Source organism: Rhinoraja longicauda, chromosome 17 (assembly GCF_053455715.1).
Source record: "Rhinoraja longicauda isolate Sanriku21f chromosome 17, sRhiLon1.1, whole genome shotgun sequence".
Taxonomy (NCBI): domain Eukaryota; kingdom Metazoa; phylum Chordata; class Chondrichthyes; order Rajiformes; family Arhynchobatidae; genus Rhinoraja; species Rhinoraja longicauda.
Genome location: NC_135969.1, coordinates 24,996,208 through 25,017,157, shown reverse-complemented (window position 1 = coordinate 25,017,157; position 20,950 = coordinate 24,996,208). Strand labels below are relative to the sequence as shown.

General features: G+C 46.7%; 1 protein-coding gene across 3 annotated transcripts in view; it reads left to right on the top strand.

Moving 5' to 3' along the window:
• The window catches only part of srgap3 (SLIT-ROBO Rho GTPase activating protein 3), a 208,672-nt gene that overhangs the window by 168,881 nt on the left and 18,841 nt on the right, over positions 1–20,950 (top strand). For all 3 annotated transcript variants that reach the window (XM_078414390.1, XM_078414391.1, XM_078414389.1), the window contains exons 14-20: positions 22–99; positions 3,951–4,085; positions 12,866–12,971; positions 13,759–13,986; positions 15,082–15,161; positions 16,502–16,682; positions 19,618–19,767. In XM_078414390.1, coding sequence (XP_078270516.1) covers positions 22–99; positions 3,951–4,085; positions 12,866–12,971; positions 13,759–13,986; positions 15,082–15,161; positions 16,502–16,682; positions 19,618–19,767 — 958 coding nt within the window. The remainder of the gene's footprint in view (positions 1–21; positions 100–3,950; positions 4,086–12,865; positions 12,972–13,758; positions 13,987–15,081; positions 15,162–16,501; positions 16,683–19,617; positions 19,768–20,950) is intronic.

Below are 20,950 nucleotides of genomic sequence, written 5' to 3'. Positions count from 1 at the left end.
AAATCTCTGTTTTGTTTTCAGGTTTACAACAACAGGGCATTTTCCGAGTTCCAGGTTCCCAGAGTGAAGTCAATGACATCAAGAATGCTTTCGAGAGAGGTTAGTTTCAGATGCCTAGTCCCTACTGAGACTTTACTCTGTTAAAGCTTTCTGGACATCTCAATATACCATTGATTCTATAATGTGACGTTCAAGTAAATACACAGTGAGAATGTGTATTTACTCCTGACATTTAGTCAAAAGTCAATGTTTAATTCTCATACGTACTGGCAATGGAACAGTAAAATTCTTATGCTGAAGCTTTATAGGCCTTTTAATGCAATAACATAACAAATAAATATAAAATATAATCAATAATACAATGAATTAATGATAAGTAATAGAAGCTAACAAGACTATAGTAGCACAAAAGCATAGTACATAGTGCAGCCAAAACACCTGCTGAGTTACTCCAGCATTTTGTGAATAAGCAGCCAAAACAAAGATCATAGTAGATCTTAGTCGGGTTGTGGTTAGATTGTGCAGTGTTCAAGAGTCTGATTGTTACAGGGAAGAAGTTGTTCTTGAACCTGGAGATCACAGTTCTCAGGCTCCTGTAAATTCTTCCTGATGGTAGTAATGTGATGAGAGCCTGGCCAGGGTGGTATGGGTCTGGTATGGTATGATTTTAGCTGCCTTCCTTAGATCGATATGATAGTGGGAACGATCTTGGACCTCCTCCTCTCTGTCAGCTTGTGTCTGTGGCAGGACAGATGTGCTAACATCTGGTACATTGTTTGCAGGATCACTTTGTAGCATTTAGTGCATTCTGCATTTGATGTTTGCACACAGGTAATCTAGTGTCACAGCTTTGGATGATTGGCGTCTCATTTTTAGGAATATCTCGTGGAACCCATGGCATGCTCTGTGAATCCTCATTGAGAATCCCTCCATTTCAACCAATACAGACTGATATACCAGCCACTAGATCTGTATGAGCCACTCCCTGTTAGCTCCGTCGTGGTGCCGCACAATGCTAAGGAAGGTGCCCTCTGTGTGAAGGTAGGTCTTTGACTCCACAAGGGAAAGTGCAGTGATACACCCAACAATGTTGCCATGAACAGGTAGGTTGGGACAACAAATAAGTTGGGAGGACAAGATCAAGTCAGTTCATCCCTTGCATCAGTTGACTACCTCCTGCGGACATGGTCTGGGAGCTGGAGTGAGGTAGAGAGATTTTTAGTTTATAGACCAGTCAACGGTCATGAAGAGCAGAGAGACAAGTGCCGCTGAGGTTAAGATCCAATCAACTATGATCGTTTTGAATGACAGAGTAGGTTTGAGGAGGCGTAGACCTTTTAAATCCTATTTCCTGAGGTTTTATTCTTGATGCATTTTTTAAATGTTTTAAGATTCACTCATACAATGATACCTTTGCTAATCTTCATTGTAAATGATCAGATGGTCCTAGATTTGGTGCACTACCTAAAAGTACCATAGATGAAATAATATAGATATTTGATTATGTTCATACCCGTGGCACTTTAGGACACAGATCTGCACTTATTGTTTTCTTTCCCCTTCTCGAAAGCAGCGTTTGCTCAGTCAGTCTCTGTAGGTGCAAGGGTAGAGGACAACATTTATTGGACAGATATGTGATAACAGCCATGGCATTGATTATATAATCAGTTGTAACCTGATCAATTTGTGACATGATCAAACCATCAGGAATGAATGTTGGCAATGTTGCCTGTGGCATTGAATTGCACTGGGCTAATAATGGTCCAGTGTGCCTCGATGACATTCACCTTGGGGCCCAGTAACTACTCACTTGTCGCCTTGTGTTACAGTAGGCCAGGCTCAATTACAGCTTCAGATTACCAAAGCCACATAATGGCTCCACTGCAGCTGGGCTTATTGCTGATTTAATGACAGCCCAAGTCTGGCTTCAACTTACCTCGGGTCTGGTATAGCTCAGCTGGAGCTCAGCATTATCCTGGCAGGTTTCCAGGAGAAGCTCATCTATATGGGTCAGGATTGTCGAGGCAAGAAGCATCTCAGGTGGCCCCTGTAGATCTGGGATCGCTCAGTGCTCATGCTTAGCATTGGGTTCCCCCCTTGAAGAAGGGTCTTGACCCAAAACGTCACCTATTCCTTCTCTCCAGAGATGCTGCCTGTCCTGCTGAGTTACTCCAGCATTTTGTGTCTTCCCCCCTTGACATCTGCAGGATGACCAGGCCCTTGTCTTTCAGCTTTTCTTTTCCTCTAGGGTTTGTTTCTCTGTATCTGTAAACGTTCATTATTTTCTTTTGTGCATCCTTTGTGCCAGTCTTTTACTCTGTCTTCCACAGTGGTAGAAGCTACAGTGGTAGAAGCTTGTCACCCAGGTTCGATCCTGACCTTGGGCGTTTACTGTGCAGAATTTACGCTCAAGTCCTAAATGGGTCTTGTACGGGAGTTGGACGACCCCGCCCCCACGATGTCTCCACTGTCTTGTGTGCATGCCACATGTACAGTCGGCAAGTCATTGGTTCCAGCGGCTTTAGGGCTTGTCTACCTAGCATGTGAAGCCTGGGTTCGGCGGATTGCGCGGAGGAAACCACCAGAAGGTTCAACGGGCAGAAAGACGATCCCAGCAAAGCGTCGTGGAGCGCAAACAGGGCAGAGTGAGAAACGTAGGACACTTCTGACCATCCACTGCATCCTGACCTGTCCCCAGCCTTCCCCACTATGTCTTGCTGCTGGAACCCAATAGGCCAGGACGAGAGAGCGAGGCCGACGATCTGCGCAACTCCCCCTCACTTAAATCCAAGTCAAGCGCAAGTCATGACTTCTCGTTCTCCCAGTAACCGTGTGGGTATTCCCCATGGTACTCTGGTTTCCTCTCACATCCCAAAAACATGTGTACTGGGAGGTTAACTGGCCAGTGAAAATGGCTCTGTGTGTAAGTTTGTGGATCTGAGGGGAGTTGATAGGAATGTGGGAGATTAAAGGGAATTTTCTGATTTATTTCGAGCTTGCTTTGACATCCCACACATTTCAGTAGAATTCCCTGTGATTAACAGATAAGTTAGGGTAAAATCAATGTTTATTTCACTTTGATTATAATCTGTGCACCAAATTGGAATTAAGATTGAGGTGGGAAGTGTAGCAGGGGCCGTTGTGTTGCGTTGAATGTACGTTTAGAACTTTTATTTCCATGATACTAACAGTTTTAAAAGTAAAACTTCACATATGGCTCATTATCCAACATCGAGGGAGATCACACATCTTAATGGAGTTTTAATGAGTGTTTGGTTTTTGTTGGTAAATTCGCTTTTGACAAATTGTTCAATTAGCCACTCACCTAGAATAAATCCCTTGGGAGATTGAATGGGAAGTGAAATCGGAACTTGGCCAGGTGTGGTCTGAGGTTTACCCATCTCCAGGCTGGGCCCACCAGGTTATAGATTCATAGTCAGAGAGAGATACAGAATGGAAAGAGGCTTCTGGCGTCCTGAGTCCATGCCAACCATCAACCACCTATTAGGTACTTTACTTTTAGCTTGCTATAATGGAACAAATAATGATGTATTCAAGCTCCAAATGACTCAATTACTGGACCCCTTTTAACAAATCCTGAAATTGCTTTATCCAGATTATATTTTCTGATCCAGCTTGCCTCTTTGCGCTGATGTCCTGTGTTGTAGACTTTGGTCATAATGTGGAGGGTATCATTTTCCTGTCTCACCCCCTGCAGACCCAGAATGGGCAGCACGAGGCATTAGCCCTCCTCTCGCAGGTCAAAACCCATAGGCAGGAATGCTGCCAGCTGAGCAGCGGACTTTGGACCTGTGCTTAGTTGAGGTTGGCAGAGGCCTGGACTTTCTTGCTGGGGCCTAGAGCAGTAATTGTCCATCCACGTTACATGAGCCAGACCTAACTGCCCTACTGAACCGTACAACTTACAAAGCCTTTCCCTTTCACACCAGGAGAAGATCCTCTTGTGGAAAATCACAACGAACATGATATCAACTCGGTGGCCGGGGTCCTGAAGCTGTATTTCCGAGGCCTGGAAAATCCACTCTTCCCCAAGGAGAGATTCCTGGATTTGATTTGCTCCATTAGTAAGTATTGGCCATTGTTTTCATTCAAATTTTGTGTTCACTGATGTTGGCAAATGTTTCAGGGTTTCCACAAGCTGAAGGGTCTCCTTAGACTTGAGTCTCCATCTGGTGGGCAAAGCTATGAGAACAGAAGGAAATCGGAGCAGGAGTAGGCTACTATGCCCTCAAACCTGCCCTGTTGTACAGTGCGTAGGAAGGAACTCCAGATGCTGGTTTAAATCGCACCCTTTAACCATATAACCATATAACAACTACAGCACGGAAACAGGCCCGTTCGGCCCTACCAGTCCACGCCGACCACTCTCCCTGACCTAGTCTCATCTACCTGCACTCAGACCATAACCTTCTAATCCCCTCTTATCCATATACCTATCCAATTTACTCTTAAATAATAAAATCGAGCCTGCCTCCACCACTTCCACCGGAAGCCCATTCCATACAGCCACCACCCTCTGAGTAAAGAAGTTACCCCTCATGTTACCCCTAAACTTTTGTCCCTCAATTCTGAAGCTATGTCCCCTTGTTGGAATCTTCCCCACTCTCAAAGGGAAAAGCCTACCCACGTCAACTCTGACCGTCCCTCTCAACATTTTAAAAACCTCTATCAAGTCCCCCCTCAACCTTCTACGCTCCAAAGAATAAAGACCCAACCTGCTCAACCTCTCTCTGTAGCTTAAGTGCTGAAACCCAGGCAACATTCTAGTAAATCTCCTCTGTACCCTCTCCATTTTGTCGACATCCTTCCAATAATTTGGCGACCAGAACTGCACATCATACTCCAGATTCGGCCTCATCAATGCCCTGTACAATTTTAACATTACATCCCAACTTCTATACTCGATGCTCTGATTTATAAAGGCAAGCATACCAAACGCCTTCTTCACCACCCTATCCACATGAGATTCCACCTTCAGGGAACAATGCACAGTTATTCCCAGATCCCTCTGTTCCACTGCATTCCTCAATTCCCTACCATTTACCCTGTACGTCCTATTTTGATTTGTCCTACCAAAATGCAGCACCTCACACTTATCAGCATTAAACTCCATCTGCCATCTTTCAGCCCACCCTTCCAAAAGGCCCAAGTCTCTCTGTAGACTTTGAAACTCTACTTCATTATTAACTACACCACCTATCTTAGTATCATCTGCATATTTACTAATCCAATTTGCCACACCATCATCCAGATCATTAATGTAAATGACAAACAACAGTGGACCCAACACAGATCCTTGGGGTACTCCACTAGACACTGGCCTCCAACCTGACATACAATTGTCAACCATTACCCTCTGGTATCTCCCATTCAGCCATTGTTGAATCCATCTTGCAACCTCACTATTAATACCCAACGATTTAACCTTCTTAATCAACCTTCCATGTGGAACCTTGTCAAATGCCTTACTGAAGTCCATATAGACAACATCCACAGCCTTGCCCTTATCAATTTCCCTGGTAACCTCTTCAAAAAATTCAGGAAGATTAGTCAAACATGACCTTCCAGGCACAAATCCATGTTGACTGTTTCTAATCAGGCCTTGTTTATCCAAATAATTATATATATTGTCCCTAAGTATCTTTTCCATTAATTTTCCCACCACAAACTAACAGGTCTATAATTGCTAGGTTTACTTTTAGAACCTTTTTTAAACAAAGGCACAACATGCGCAATGCGCCAATCTTCCGGTACCATCCCCGTTTCTAATGACGTTTGAAATATTTCCGTCATAGCCCCTGCTATTTCTGCACTAACTTCCCTCAATGTCCTAGGGAATATCCTATCAGGACCTGGAGACTTATCCACTTTTATATTTTTCAAAAGTGTCCATACCTCCTCTTCTTTAATCCTCATAATTTCCATCACTACTCTACTTGTTTCGCTTACCTCACATAATTCAATATCCTTCTCCTCGGTGAATACCGAAGAAAAGAAATTGTTTAATATCTCCCCCATTTCTTCCGGCTCAGCACATAGCTGTCCACTCTGACTCTCTAATGGACCAATTTTATCCCTCGCTATCCTTTTGCTATTGACATATCTGTAGAACCCCTTGGGGTTTACTTTTACATTACTTGCCAAAGCAGCCTCATATCTTTTTTTCGCTTTTCTAATGATTCCTTTTACATTCTTTATATTCCTCAAGAATCTCATTTACTCCCTGCCGCTTATATTTATTGTATATCTCCCTCTTTTTCCGAACCAAGTGTCCAATTTCCCTGGAAAACCACGGCTCTTTCAAATTATTATTCTTTTCTTTCCACCAAACAGGGACATAAAGACTCTGTACTCTCAAAATTTCACCTTTAAATATCCTCCATTTCTCTATTATATCCTTTTCATAAAACAAAAAGTTCCATTTCACTCCTTTTAAATCCTTTCTCATCTCCTCAAAATTAGCCTTTCTCCAATCCAAAATCTCAACCCTTGGTCCAGATTTGACCTTCTCCATAATTATATTGAAACTAATGGCATTGTGATCACTAGACCCAAAGTGCTCCTCAACACATACCTCCGTCACCTGACCCGTCTCATTTCCTAACAGGAGGTCCAACACTGCCCCTTCTCTGGTAGGTACCTCTACGTATTGCTGCAAAAAACTATCCTGCACACATTTTACAAACTCCAAACCATCCAGCCCTTTCACAGAATGTGATTCCCAGTCTATATACGGAAAATTGAAATCACCCACAATCACTACTCTGTGCTTACTACTAATATCTGCTATCTCCTTACATATTTGCTCTTCCAATTCTCGTTCCCTATTTGGCGGTCTATAATACACCCCTATAAGTGTTGCTAAACCTTTCTCATTTCTGAGTTCCACCCAAACAGCCTCCCTAATCGAGCCTTCTAGTCTGTCCTGCCAAAGCACTGCTGTGATATCCTCCCTGACAAGCAATGCAACACCCCCACCTCTTGCCCCTCCGATTCTATCACATCTGAAACAATGAAATCCTGGAATATTTAATTGCCAATCGCAACCCTCCTGCAACCATGTTTCACTGATCGCCACAACATCATACTTCCAGATGTCAATCCAGGCTCTAAGCTCATCCACCTTTCTTACAATGCTCCTAGCATTAAAATATACACATTTAAGGGACCCATCATTTTTTATTCTCAGTTTATTTCTTTTCACTTCTTTCTCTCCTACATATTGGGTCTGAGTGTTTCCCTTTTCTGCTTCCTGCCTCACACACTGCCCATTAGCTATCTGTGTTTGAGTCCCTCCCCCCAACCGTACTAGTTTAAAGTCTCCGCAATTACTTTAGCAAATCTCCCCGCCAGGATATGCCCTTTCCCAAGCGCAGGCTCGGCGATCGTTTCGCTGAACACCTATGCTCAGTCTGCCTTAACCTACCTGATCTCCCGGTTGCTCAGCACTTCAACTCCCCCTCCAATAATAAAGATCCCAATCTGACCTTTCTGTCCTGGACCTCCTCCATTGTCAGAGTGAGGCCCAGCTCAAATTGGAGGAACAGCACCTCATATTTTGCTTGGGCTGCTAACACCCCAGCGGTATGAACATTGACTTCTTTAACTTTAAGTAACCCTTGCTTTCAGTCTCTCTCTCCATCCCCTCCCCCTTCGCAGTTCTCCAACCAGTCTTACTATCAACTACATTTATCTTTTCTTTGTTGTTACCTTCTCCCCTAACAATGATCTATTCTACATGTTCCTTGATCTTGCTTACACTTCTTTATCTATACACTTCCTTATCTTTGTACCGCCCACTCCCATTATCAGTCTGAAAAACGGTCTCGACCCGAAACGACACCCATTCCTTCTCTCCAGAGATGCTGCCTGTCCCACTGAGTTATTCCAGCATTTTGTGTCTATCTGTTATACAGTGTGATCCTGGCTGATCTCTGCTGGTCACGCTCCTCTTCTGTGCGAGTTCCCTGTAGTTTTCACTTTCCCGATCTTATCTCCACCTTAAATATATCTAATGATCTGGACTCCACCACTCTCAGAGGCAGAGAATTGTAGGTCATCACCTCTGAGAGAACAGGTTTATAAACACCTTTCTGTTAAATAATCGGTTCCTTATTTTGTAGCTATGTCAGGACCCTTCTTTAGACAGATGGTCAGTCTGAAGAAGAGTCCCAAACCAAAACGTCACCTATCTGTGTTCTCCAGAGATGCTGCCTGACCCACTGAGTTACTCCAGCACATTGTGTCTTTTTTATCTGCAGTTTCTTGTGTCTCCATCTATCTTGTCAAAAGCTTGTTGATGGGATGAATGTGGGACCCAGTGTTTGAGGCAGTGTTCAGTAATGGCTCTCTCACATCCACGTGCTCAGTGAAGCCACACAGGCAGAGTGTGTGGGCAATATCTGCCTCCCCTCCCTGCCCACATCTCCTGGGACATTGCCAACCTGACAGGGGAAGGTTCGGCCCCTGGATTATTTACTTCTCAGTTTGATGCTTCACTGTTTTCAGTTGATTTCCTCAAGAGACTGAAACCAGGACTCCTGTTTTTATCTCTGTCTCTCCCACTTTGATTCCAAGCTGGGCTCCAAATCATAAACGGTGTTGAGGTAGGAAGTGTAGCAGGGGACCAGGTGTTTATGTACGTGCAGAGCTGACACCAACAGTTCTGCAAACAGAGCTGTACACATGGCTCATCAGCTGAGGGAGATCAATCACACTTCCATCTTTGTCAGCCCACATACCACACCCACGTTCTCAGTGAAACACCTGAGACAGGTGTGTCTGCAGTGCCTGCCTCCCCTCCCTTGCCCACATATCCTGGGACCATGCCAACGCCACTGTAACACCCCGCTCTCACCAGGTGGGTGGTCATTGACAGCAGGCTGTAGGAATTGCCTGGTAAATATCTCATCAGAACCATTAACTAAATTTCATCCACATTCACCTCTGCATATCTCCCAAGTATTCTGGTAGCTTCTGCAGTCTGTGCTTAATTACCACCCTTTCCCCACTTCCCTCACTGCATCTCATTCGCTAACTCTGCCTTCTCCACGGGGGAGAGGGGCAGCTGCCATCTCAGGAAGCAGCCCATCCCTAACTCCCAGGGGAGGATACCACTCGTCAGTGCACAAAGGGGGACGCTGAGCAATGTGAACAATGAAAGCGGGCAGAGTAATTTGGAGACTAATGTGAACCCGACAAGAGGAAGGTTTCAGAGAATGGGGAGGTCATCAAACAGATGGAAGGTTGGGCAATCAGTATGCAGGGGCCATGTGTGTCCTCCAGTTTTAAGCTGCAAACTTTATTCTGATTGTCCGGGTGCAGCCCAGGCACAATCAGCCCATTGTGCGCTTCAAGGAGCAGACACTGAACAGATTGCAGAGTTGTCAGACGGCTTGTGTGGGCACAAGGCACAGCCTCTCATCGCAAGACACAGAGTTACACAAAATGTTCCCCAGCACAAGCAGGCCATTTGCTGTTTTTTGCTGGTGCTTGTGCTCCACTGGAATCTGCATTTAACACATCTACATATCTGCCTATTCCTGTATCATTGTTGAACATGTATACATCGTCTGTAAATCTGCATTGTTATCATAGAATCAGGCATAGAAATGGGCCCTTCAGCCCACCACATCCATGCCAATTCTTTTGCCCATCTACACTAATCCTATTTGCCTACTTTAGGTCCATATATTCTATGCCTTGCCTATTTAAATGTCTGCCTAAATACCTCAACGCTAGTGATTGTATCTGCACTTACATCAGGTCACCCCTCAGCCTTGTTCATTCTATAGGAAACAAGCCCGGCCTATACAATCTCTTCCCTCAGCTGAAGCCCTCCAACCTAGACAACAATGCAATCTCCTCTGCAATCTCTCCAGCATGATGACAATTCTACAGCATGGCACCAGAACTGAACACAGTACCCAGGGTGTAGCTTGACCAGTGTTCGTCCTTGCCTCTCCACATGGTAGGTGAAACCAAGCCTAGATGTTACCAGGAGGTAGACACAAAATGCTGGAGTAACTCAGCGGGACAGGCAGCATCTCTGGAGAGAAGTAATGGGTGACGTTTTGGATCGAGCCCCTTCTTCAGACTCTCTTCACTCACAAACACAACCTCTTGGTTGGCATGCAGCTGATGGGGTGCAGATGGGTTGGCCGCACTTTGCAGCAAGTCCATCAGAGACAACCCCCAGTGAAGGGAAGGCACTCAAGTAGTGGCCCGATAGGGTAAAACCTAGAGTATAAAAGAACTGCAGATGATGGTTTAAATCGAAGGTAGACACAAAATGCTGGAGTAACTCAGCAAGACAGGCAGCATCTCTGGAGAGAAGGAATGGGTGATGTTTCGGGTCGAGACCCTTCTTCAGACAGTTCGTGTTCGTGACATCCAGTGTCAGGATAATGATCAATTCCAAATGCATTTTTAAGAATGCTGCCTGGATTAGAGGATATCAGCTATTGGGAGAGGTAGTGTGTAGGGAGGAAACTGCAGATGCTGGTTTAAACTGAATATAGATACAAAATGCTTAAGTAACTCAGCGGGACAGGCAGCATCTATGGAGAGTAGGAACGGGTGATGTTTTGGGTCAAATCTGAAGAAGGGTCTCGACCCGAAATGTCCCCTATTCCTTCTCTCCATTAGGAGAGGTAGGACAGACTTGGATTGTTTGATTGTTTTTTCTGCAACACTGGAAGTTGAGGGCAGCCCTGATAGAAGTATATAAAATTATGAGAGGCATAGAAATGGTAGACAGTCAGAATCTTTTCCTTAGGATAGAAATGTCAAAGAATGTAAGAGTAGCTGTCGGGTGAGATGGGAAAAGTTTAAAGGAAATATGCAGGGTGTGGCGGCTCCCAAGGGTGGGCCATACCACTACCGACCCCTCGGCACGGGAATGGACTGGTCCAGGGGGGCGGCCCTTTGCTAGGGGTATAAAGGACGGGGTTTTAGGCGCGATCGCTCTCTGGCAGACTCGACTGGTCTAGAGAACGTAATAAACACATCGCTCCCGAAATATCTGGCTCCTCGCCTTTATTTTGAGCTTTTTCGACGCGCCATAATTTGAACGCGTAGCCTTCAGCCACAAGGGCAAGTTTTTTACACAGAGATGATAAGTGCCTGGAAAGAGCAGCCGGCGATGATAGTGGAGACAGATACAATAGCAGTGTTTAAGAGGCTTTTAGGTAGACACATGAATATGCAGGGATTGAGGGATATGGATCATGTGTAGACAAATGAGATTAGTTTGTCATGGCATTGTGTTCTGCCTTGAACCGAGGAGCCTGTTTCTATGTTGTAGTGTTCTAGGTTTCTATGTTCCAAGAGTGAAAAGGTTGCATTTATGTATCTTATTCACAACTCCGGGTACTCTTAAACTTTATACAGCAAGGAAATACCTTCAACTTCCATCATCATTATTACAGATCATAGAAAATACAAATGCAATAATTTGCCATCTTCCATGACTTCGGGCATCCATGAACATTTCCAACACATTGGATGAACACATGGGTTTGGAGTCTGAAGAAGGTTTCTGGCCCGAAATGTCACACTCCAGAGATGCTGCCTGACTCGCTGAGTTACTCCAGCACTTTGTGTCTAACATTGGTTTAGCATACCATTTGCACACAAGATTGCACAAGTAGCAAGGAAATAAAAGGATAAAATCAGTATTGGGAAATAAATATCTCAGGACAGCTAGGATATGTCTTGCCGTGTGACATCTGCCATATCCATCAGACATAATGTTGCATCGGAATCCTTTCATTCAGCAGTGGGGAAGAGTTAGGAAGTTCGTAAGACTCGGTGCTCCTCATGTTGCATTGGGTTGAGCGGCCCGTGACCCATACTGCCTCTGATTGCATTGCCCTCAGGTTGTTATTGGACATCCTTGAACCCCGGTTTACAACTTCCCTGCCTTCTGTGAAATATATTGATCTTTAAACACAGACACAACCTCCCACACCCTCCAAGGCAGAGTATGCCAAAGATTCACCAAGATTTGCGAAATAAATTTCTCTTCATCCCAATTCTAAATGTTTTGCCATGTATCTTAAGACTGTGCCCCTGGTCCTAGACTACTGATTGAGAATGATCAGCCACGATCACATTGAATGGCGGTGCTGGCTCGAAGGGCCGAATGGCCTCCTCCTGCACCTATTGTCTATTGACTCCTCTGCCAAGTGAACCACCTTCCTTGCACTCAGCCTGTTGAGCCCTGCGAGAATTTGATAACGTTGGGGGACATCTCCTCTCATTCTGCTAAACCTGCGAGAATACGGATTTGGGGACTCAATCTCTCCTTGTCCGGCAATCATGCCAACCTTCGACCCAAACATACAGAGCTCTGAGTTCTTGAAACTAGGTCCCACTCATCAAGAAATATAGAGATGCTAGAGCAAGCCATTCAAGTAAATTGAACAGGGTTTCTTTCATTCTTCAGTTACATTCAGTACAGTGGACTTGTGACGTAGAGTGGAATGGATTCTATCCACTATCCACTTCCCACTGAGTATTTGGATAAGGAAGGCCGAACTCAGAGAAAACCTGGGTTCAATGGTGTTTAATCGAAAGGCAAGACCAAGGGCAATAAAGGGACCTAGATATTGTGGAATAGGGAGTGTGTAAAAGATTTGTACGTCTCCATTTTTTCAACCTGTTGACATAAACAGAAATGGTAATCGACTAATAGCTTGCATTTTAATCTACTACCCAATAGCATACATGGACGTGCAGGGTTAAGCAGTGAAAATGTAGGCAGCTTCTTCCTGGGTCATTGGGAGTGGGGACTGGTTATGAGATAAAACCCTCAGGCTTTCCCCTCTTGTTCACCCCACAGAGATTGAGAGCGTGGCTGAGCGGGTCCACCACATCCAGCAGATCATCGTGACACTCTCACGGACCGTCATCATCGTGATGAGATACCTCTTTGCCTTCCTCAACCAGTGAGTGCCTTCCCCTTACTTCCACGACCCCTCCCTCTGCTCCTTACGATCGATGCATGCATTTTGAATATCGTTCATCATATATTTCTTTCATTCCATTATCATCCCTAGGAGAAGTAGTTCAAAAGTGGGGTGACGCAGTGGCACAGTAGGTTGTGCTGCTGCCTCACAGCTCGAGGCTCAGGCTCGATTCCAACCTCTGCTGCTGGAGTTTGGACGTTTTCCCTGTGACAAAGCGAGTTTCCCCCGGGTGATCCGGATTCCTCCCACGTCTCACATACGTCAGGGTTGGTGGGTTAATTGGCTGCTGTAAATTGCCCCGAGTGTGTTGGTGATGGGTAGAATCTGGGGGGGAAGTTGAAGGGAATGTGGGGAGAATAAAGTGGGATTATTGTAAATGGGAGCTTGGTGGTTAGTATGGACCGTATAAAGCCCGTAGAAGGCCCGTATAAAGTATGGACATCTAGATGACTCTCCTGTGCCAGTTACTTCCAAGCATCCGCTCCTCCTACTGATGTTCATCGTGTGGATGATTTACTGCCGAGCCTGGTCCTGTGATCTTGCCCATTCCCTGCACACACTGTGAACGGGATACTACTGAAGTACAGACAGTAAAGGGACCTGAGACTGGCTAAACTTCCCCATAGCCCAGTGTGGGGAGCACAGTGTTGGGCATTTCATGCAGGACAGATGGCTTCTGTGGTGTTCAGAGGCCAGGAGTGTGCCTGGGGTGGGGGTCAGACAGGGCCAGCATTGGGCTGTGATGATGTGTTTCTTTGTTCTGTAGTCTTTCCCAGTACAGCGACGAAAACATGATGGACGCCTACAACCTGGCCATCTGCTTTGGGCCAACCTTGATGCCCATCCCTGACAGCCAGGACCCTGTATCCTGCCAGGCCCACGTCAACGAGGTGATCAAAAGCATCATAATGAACCACGAGGGCATCTTCCCCAGCCACAAGGAGTTGGACGGGCCGTTGTACGAGAAGTGCATGACTGGAGGCGAGGAATACTGGTAGGAAATAGCTGCCAGCAGCCGCATTCACCCACCCACAGTGAGGAAGCTCACCCTGTGACATCACCTCCATCCCGTCCTCCCTCCATTAACCTGCGCAGGCAACACGGGGCTTCCAGGCAAATCGGCCCGACATCACTGGCTGCACTGGTCCGCCCCTGGCCCAGTGAAACCGAGTATGGTTGTTGTATTCAAACTAAATGCAGAGAGTGCTGGGAACACTCAGCGAGTTGGCAGCATCTGTGGAGAGAGAAACAGAGTTGAGTTTCAGGTCAATAACCGTTCATTGGACCTGCTGTGTGTTATTCCTGATCTCCACTATCTGCCTCTCGGTTACTGTCACACCCCTACATGGCCCTGGGCAGAAACAGTCTCCACCTTCAGCCCCATGGGGCCATTCCACCCTCTGTTCTGCAGCTCAGTATCACGTCGTGCGAATGCCACGATGCGGCTGGGACATGCTGCATGGGGGCCGGCCTGTTGGATCATCTCCTCTCCAGTGCAGTCCTCACTGTGAGGACAGTCCTCAGTTGTGAACGCAGCACCGAGTGAGAACGGTGAAAGCTGGAGCTCAGCGAGCACAGAACTCAATACACAAACCTCACCCTGTCACACAATTGGAGACATAATCCCCCACTGCATGGCTGCATGGGTTTACCCCGGGTGCTCTGGTTTCCTCCCACACTCCAAAGACATACAGGTTTGTAGGTTAATTGGCTTTGGTAAAAATTGTAAAATTGCCCCTCGTGTGTCAGATAGTTCTAGTGTACAGGGTGATCGCTGCTCGGTGTGGACTCTGTAGGTTGAAGGGCCTGTTTAAGTCTAAAGTCTCTAAAGTCAAAAGTCTAAACTGGTGACACCATCATCCTGGCCTTCGACCCATCAGTCACACTCCCACTCCCGGCAAAAGGACCACACTCCATTTGATGGTAACACCTCCCTCCCCCTGATGTGGTTTCCCTCTGGTCCCTGGAACAGCGGTGTCTCTGTTGGCAACTCCGGGTGGGAATGCTGAAGCAGGCTGCATGCCTGATCCTCAGTGAGACTCAGTGCATGCAGAGGGTGCCCGGCTGACCTCCTCTCCCTCTGTTGCAGTGACAGTCCCCACAGTGAGCCAGGGGCCATTGATGAAGTGGACCACGACAACAGCACCGAGCCCCACACCAGCGATGACGGTAAGTCAGGGACCACCGCTCCGTGAACAGCGGCATGGGCACGGACAGGAGAGGGCGGGATGCAGCTGTACCTCCCTCCCCAGAGTCAACTCTGAACAGACACACAACAGGCAGCACTACACGGCAGCCTGGCTGATTGCAGAGACATTTGCCGCAGCCCATCCAACATGTCCTGGGTTGTAGACTTCATATCCACACCCTGGCTGGGAAAGTAGATGTTACAGTCAAAAATGTGACAAAAATGTGTTGTCAAAAATATGACAATCTCAATATTGCCTCAAATTCTGGCACTCAAACCAGTGTTTCAGCCTACCAAAGTTACACACCATCGTATAAAACCTCTCAAAGTTCCACACCATCCCATAAACCTTCCCAGTGTTACACACCATCCCACACAGCCTCCCAATGTGTCCCACTCACTCTCCCAGTATTGCACTGTCTTACACACTCTCCCAGTGTTACACTGTCCCACACACACTCTCCCAGTGTTACACTATCCCACATACACTCTCCCAGTGTTACACACTGTCCCACACACACACACTCTCCCAGTGTTACACACTCAGTGGGCCAAAGGGCCTGTTCCTGTGCTGGGTGACTATCTCCACAAGCCGTCCTTTCTTTCAAGGTGGCTGGCGTGTGCCTCCCTCTAGTGACCTGTCTGACACACTGCACCTTCAGCACTGCGCTACCCCTGCAGTGTGATGTTCCTGCTGAGGAGTCTTAGTCTTTCAGAGTGCTGTCCTTTCATCAGAGCTAACGAATAGTGAAGCTGAAACATTTGTTGTACATTTCACCTGGGCAGCTGGATCTGCTCCTCCCTCCCAGACTCTCCAGCTGTTGTTTGGTATTCCAGTCTCCACAGTGTTGTGCCTTTGAGTCATCTACATGTGATGCAGAGAACATTCTACTCTTTGTTCTGTAAAGGATTCTAAAGCACAGATTTATTATGAAGCTAATTCAGTGCCATGTGAATTTAGTGTATTTATGTGCAGGCACGGTGGCACAGTGGTAGAGTTGCTGCCTTACAGCGCCAGAGACCCATGTTCCAACCTGACTACGGCTGCTGTCTGAAAAGAAGTTGTACCGTCTCCCTGTGACCTGTGTGGGTTTTCTCTAGGTGCTCTAGTTGCCTCCCACATTTCAGAGAAGTACAGGTTAATTGGGTTGGCAAAGTTGTAAATTGCCCCCAGTGTGTGTAGGATGAGTGTTAGTGTGCAGGGGGCACTGGTCAGCGTGGACTCAGTGGGCTGAAGGTCCTGTTTCCGCGCTATATCTCTAAACTAAACTAAACTTATAAAAGTATAATGTTTAAAGTATACTGTCTCTAACCTCTGCAGAGATCGAACAGATTGAAGCTATCGCCAAGTTCGACTACGTTGGCCGAACACCACGGGAGCTGTCGTTCAAGAAAGGAGCCTCCCTGCTGCTGTACCACCGAGCCTCAGAGGACTGGTGGGAGGGGCGGCACAATGGGCTGGACGGTCTGATTCCACATCAGTACATTGTGGTGCAGGACATGTGAGTGTCTCTCCCCGGGGCCAGCGCGGTCTCCTCGAGGTGGACATCCCTCGCTGCACAACCAGCAAAACGGGAGAAGGAACTTGATCTTAAAAAGATCTGCACCCAGAACTTCACCTGAGCAATAAGGATTCAGTTCCTTCATGGATACTTCTCAGCCCTGCCACCTTCTGACTGGTAGGATCACCACAGGAGACCTTCCTGGGCCAAGGGATCATATAGTCATAAGGAATAGAAGTAGAATTAGGCCATTCGGCCCATCAAGTCTCCTCCGCCATTTAATCATGGCTGATCTATCCCTCCCTCCTAACCCCATTCTCCTGCCTTCTGCCCATAACCTCTGACACCTGATCACAAGAAAAATACACCGCAAAATAACAGGTTGAGGTTACTCATCTCCTCACTTTCATTCAGGATGATCATAGCTGATCTGTCATTCAGTATGATCATAGCTGATCTGCCCCAGGCCTCTGGAAATGTGCCAATTCCCTTTGATCTTCCATTTCCTGATCTTTCTAATATTTATCGACCACCCTTTCAATAACTCCAATGATCTAACTTCCGTCGTCCCTTTGGTGCTAATGGAAGAGGTTTCATTGAAATCGGTGTTATATTTTTAAAGTTATTCACATTTTAAAGTTTTAATCTATCTCCTAGGGAGGGAGGGAGGTGAGGGAGGGGGAAGAAGGAGGATAAGGGGGGTTGAGTGGGGGATAGGGGAGAGGGGGAGGGGAGGGAGGGGAGGGTGCTGCACCAATGCAGGAGAGGTTTGGGCCCAACGGGTCCACTTGGTCAAGTACACCTCTAAAAGATCACCCTCCTAAGTCCTAGCCTGCTCAACCTACCCCAATAGTCAACGCTCAAATCATGGCAACATCCTCGTAAATCTTCTTGGCACTCTTTCCAGCTTAACAACATCCTTCCTATAGCAAGGTGACTAGAACTCAACACAATACTCCAAATGTGACCTCACGGATGTCTTGTACAATTGTAACATAACATCCCAACTTCTATACCCTGACTGACGAAGACCAATGTGCCAAAAGCCTTTTTGACCACCCTATCCACCTGTGACACCACTTTCAAGGAGTATGTACCAGCACTCCTGGATCCCTCTGCTCTACAACACTCTCCCTTCCATTCACTGTGTCAGTCCTACCATGGTTTGACTTCCCAAAATGCATCACCTTGCACTTATCTAGATTAAACTTCAGTAACCATTCCTCAGCCGACTTGCCCAACTGATCAAGATCCCGCTGTAATTTTTGATAACCATCTTTACTATCTACCAGACCACCCACTTTAGTGTCATCTATAAACTTATTAATCATGCCTTCTATATTCTCATCCAAATCCTTGATATAAACCACAAACAGTAATGGGGCCAGCACCAATCCTTGAGGCACACCACTAGTCACAGGATCAGTCCTAAGACAACCTTCCACCCTGGATGAAGGTTCCATGAAGCCAATTCTCTACCCAGGTGGCCAGCTCTCCCTGGACCTCATGCGATCTAACTTTCCAGAGCAGCATACAATGCGGAAACTTATCAAATGCTTTGATGAAGTCCATATAGACAGCGTCTATTGTTTTGCCCTGGTCAACCTTTCTGATTACTTCTTCAAAAAACAATCAAATTCGTGAGACACAATGTCCCTGAGAATATGAGAGTCCCATTTGATATTAGGAAAGTTAACATCCCGTACTATGACAATTTTATTAGTTCTGTAGCTGCCTGTAATCTCCTGGCATATTAATAATAATAATAATAATGCATTACATTTATATAGCGCTTTTCTAACACTCAAAGACGCTTTACAGGGTTTACTGAAACATAAAAGAAAATAAATAGATAAATGAATAAACGAAGAGAAAAGGAAAAAGAAGGTGAGGTAACGGTCAGTGATTGAAGGCAGTGCTGAACAGATGAGACTTCAGTGATGTTTTGAATGTGGTGAGTGAGGAGGAGTCTCTGACGGTTTCAGGTAGTGAGTTCCAGAGTGTGGGAGCAGCGATGGAGAAAGCCCTGTCCCCCCAGGATCTGAGTTTGGTCCGGATAGGAGGGGACTTTTTATTTCAGCAGCAGAGCGGAGGGTACGGGTGGGAGTGTATCTGTGGAGGAGGTCAGTCAGGTAGGATGGGGCCAGGTTATGGAGGGCTTTGTATGTCATGAGGAGGATTTTGTACTGGATTCTCTGGGGGATGGGGAGCCAGTGGAGCTTGTAAAGGACGGGGGTGATATGGTCACGGATCGGGGAGTGGGTGAGTAGACGGGCAGCGGAGTTCTGGATGTGTTGGAGTTTGTTGATGATTTTTTAGGGTGAACCATAGAGGAGGCTGTTGCAGTAGTCCAGACGGGAGGTGATGAAGGCGTGGATGAGGGTTTCAGCAGCTGTGGAGGAGAGGGATGGACGGAGACGGGCGATGTTTTTGAGGTGGAAGAAGGCTGTCTTGGTGATGTGTTTGATGTGTTTGCTCAACTAATTCCCATTGACTATTTGGGGGCTTGCAGTACACTCCACACAAGGTGATCATCATCTTTTCATTTCTCAGCTCCACCCATACAGACTTACTGGACGACCAATGTCATCTTGGATTACTGCCGTGACATTCTCTGATCAATAATGCAACACCCCATCCTCTTTTACCCCTACCTCTATCTATCCACCCTACCTCTACCTCTCCACCCTACCCTGGAACATTTAGCTGCTTGTCCTCTCCTTCTCTTAGCCAGGTTTCTCTCTTCACCCAGTATCATTGAAACAGATGATCTGGTAATCTTTTACATAGTGAGTCAGTAAGCGGATGATTTCCCAGACTATAATGCTTCAAAGCTGCTTTATATATGTGAGTTTTTAAATGGAGGAATATTCACCTCTGGTTCCAGTTCAGATACATAGACAATTCAACTCTTGCCTCTTGGCTCCTCCCTCAGGGATGATGCTTTCTCGGACAGCCTCAGCCAGAAAGCGGACAGCGAGGCCAGCAGTGGGCCGCTCCTGGACGATAAGGCCTCGTCGAAGAACGATCTCCAGTCCCCGTCCGACAACTTGCCAGAGTTTTCCTTCGGAGGCGTCCTGGGCAGGTACGGCCATCCTTTCTCCGGCCACAATGTTCATTCAGTTGTGGGCTCTTGGAGGCTGAGCTGGTCTGTCCCACAGGAGGTGTGGGGTAATCCATGGCAAATCCATGGCTTCTAGCCCCAGTGCTGCAAGTAACAATGACAAATGTCCACTGCTGGCTTTCCTGATGGTCCTGTACGGGCCATATCAAGGGCCCAAGAGGTGAACCATTCATGATTCAGCTATGTTGAGTGCTGACAGGATTGGTCCCATTCACGATGTCGCACACAAAGGAAAGCCGTCAGCCATCACTGCATATAAACAATAGCCAGTGATTGAAGGTAGGCACAAAATGCTGGAGTAAATCAGCAGTGCAGGCAGCATCTCTGGAGAGAAGTAATGGGCGACTTTTCGGGCCAAAACCCTTCTTCAAACTCAAGAAGGGTCACGACCCGAAATGTCACCCATTCCTTCTCTCCAGAGATGCTGCCTGTCCCACTGAATAACTGCAAAGTGATGTCAGGGGAGTGGGCGGGACAAAGATAGAATATAGTAGGAGACAGTAAGACTGCTGGGAGAACTGGGAAAGGGAGGGGATGGAGAGAGAGGGCTATTTGTAGTTAGAGAAGTCAATGTTCATACCGCTGGGGTGTAAGCTACCCAAGCAAAATATGAGGTGCTGTTCCTCCAATTTGCGTTGGGCCTCACCCTAACAATGGAGGAGGTCCAGGACCGAAAGGTCAGATTGGGATCTTTATTATTGGAGGGGGAGTTGAAGTGCTGAGCAACCGGGAGATCAGGTAGGTTAAGGCAGACTGAGCATAGGTGTTCGGCGAAACGATCGCCGAGCCTGCGCTTGGTCTTGCAGATGTACAGAAGTTGACACCTGGAACAGCGGATACAGTAGATGAGGTTGGAGGAGATGCAAATGAACCTCTGCCTCACCTGGAAGACTTGGGGTCCTTGAATGGAGTTGACGGGGGAGGTAAAGGGACAGGTGTTGCATCGTCTGCGGTTGCATGGGAATGTACCTGGGGAGGGGGTGGTTTGGGTGGGAAGGGACGAGTTGACGAGGGAGTTGCGGAGGGAACGGTCTCTGCCGAAAGCAGAAAGGGGTGGAGATGGGAAGATGTGGCCAATAGTGGGATCCTATTGGAGGTGGAATTGTGGTCGTTGAGTCGGAGCGATCACAGAGGAGGAGCAGTG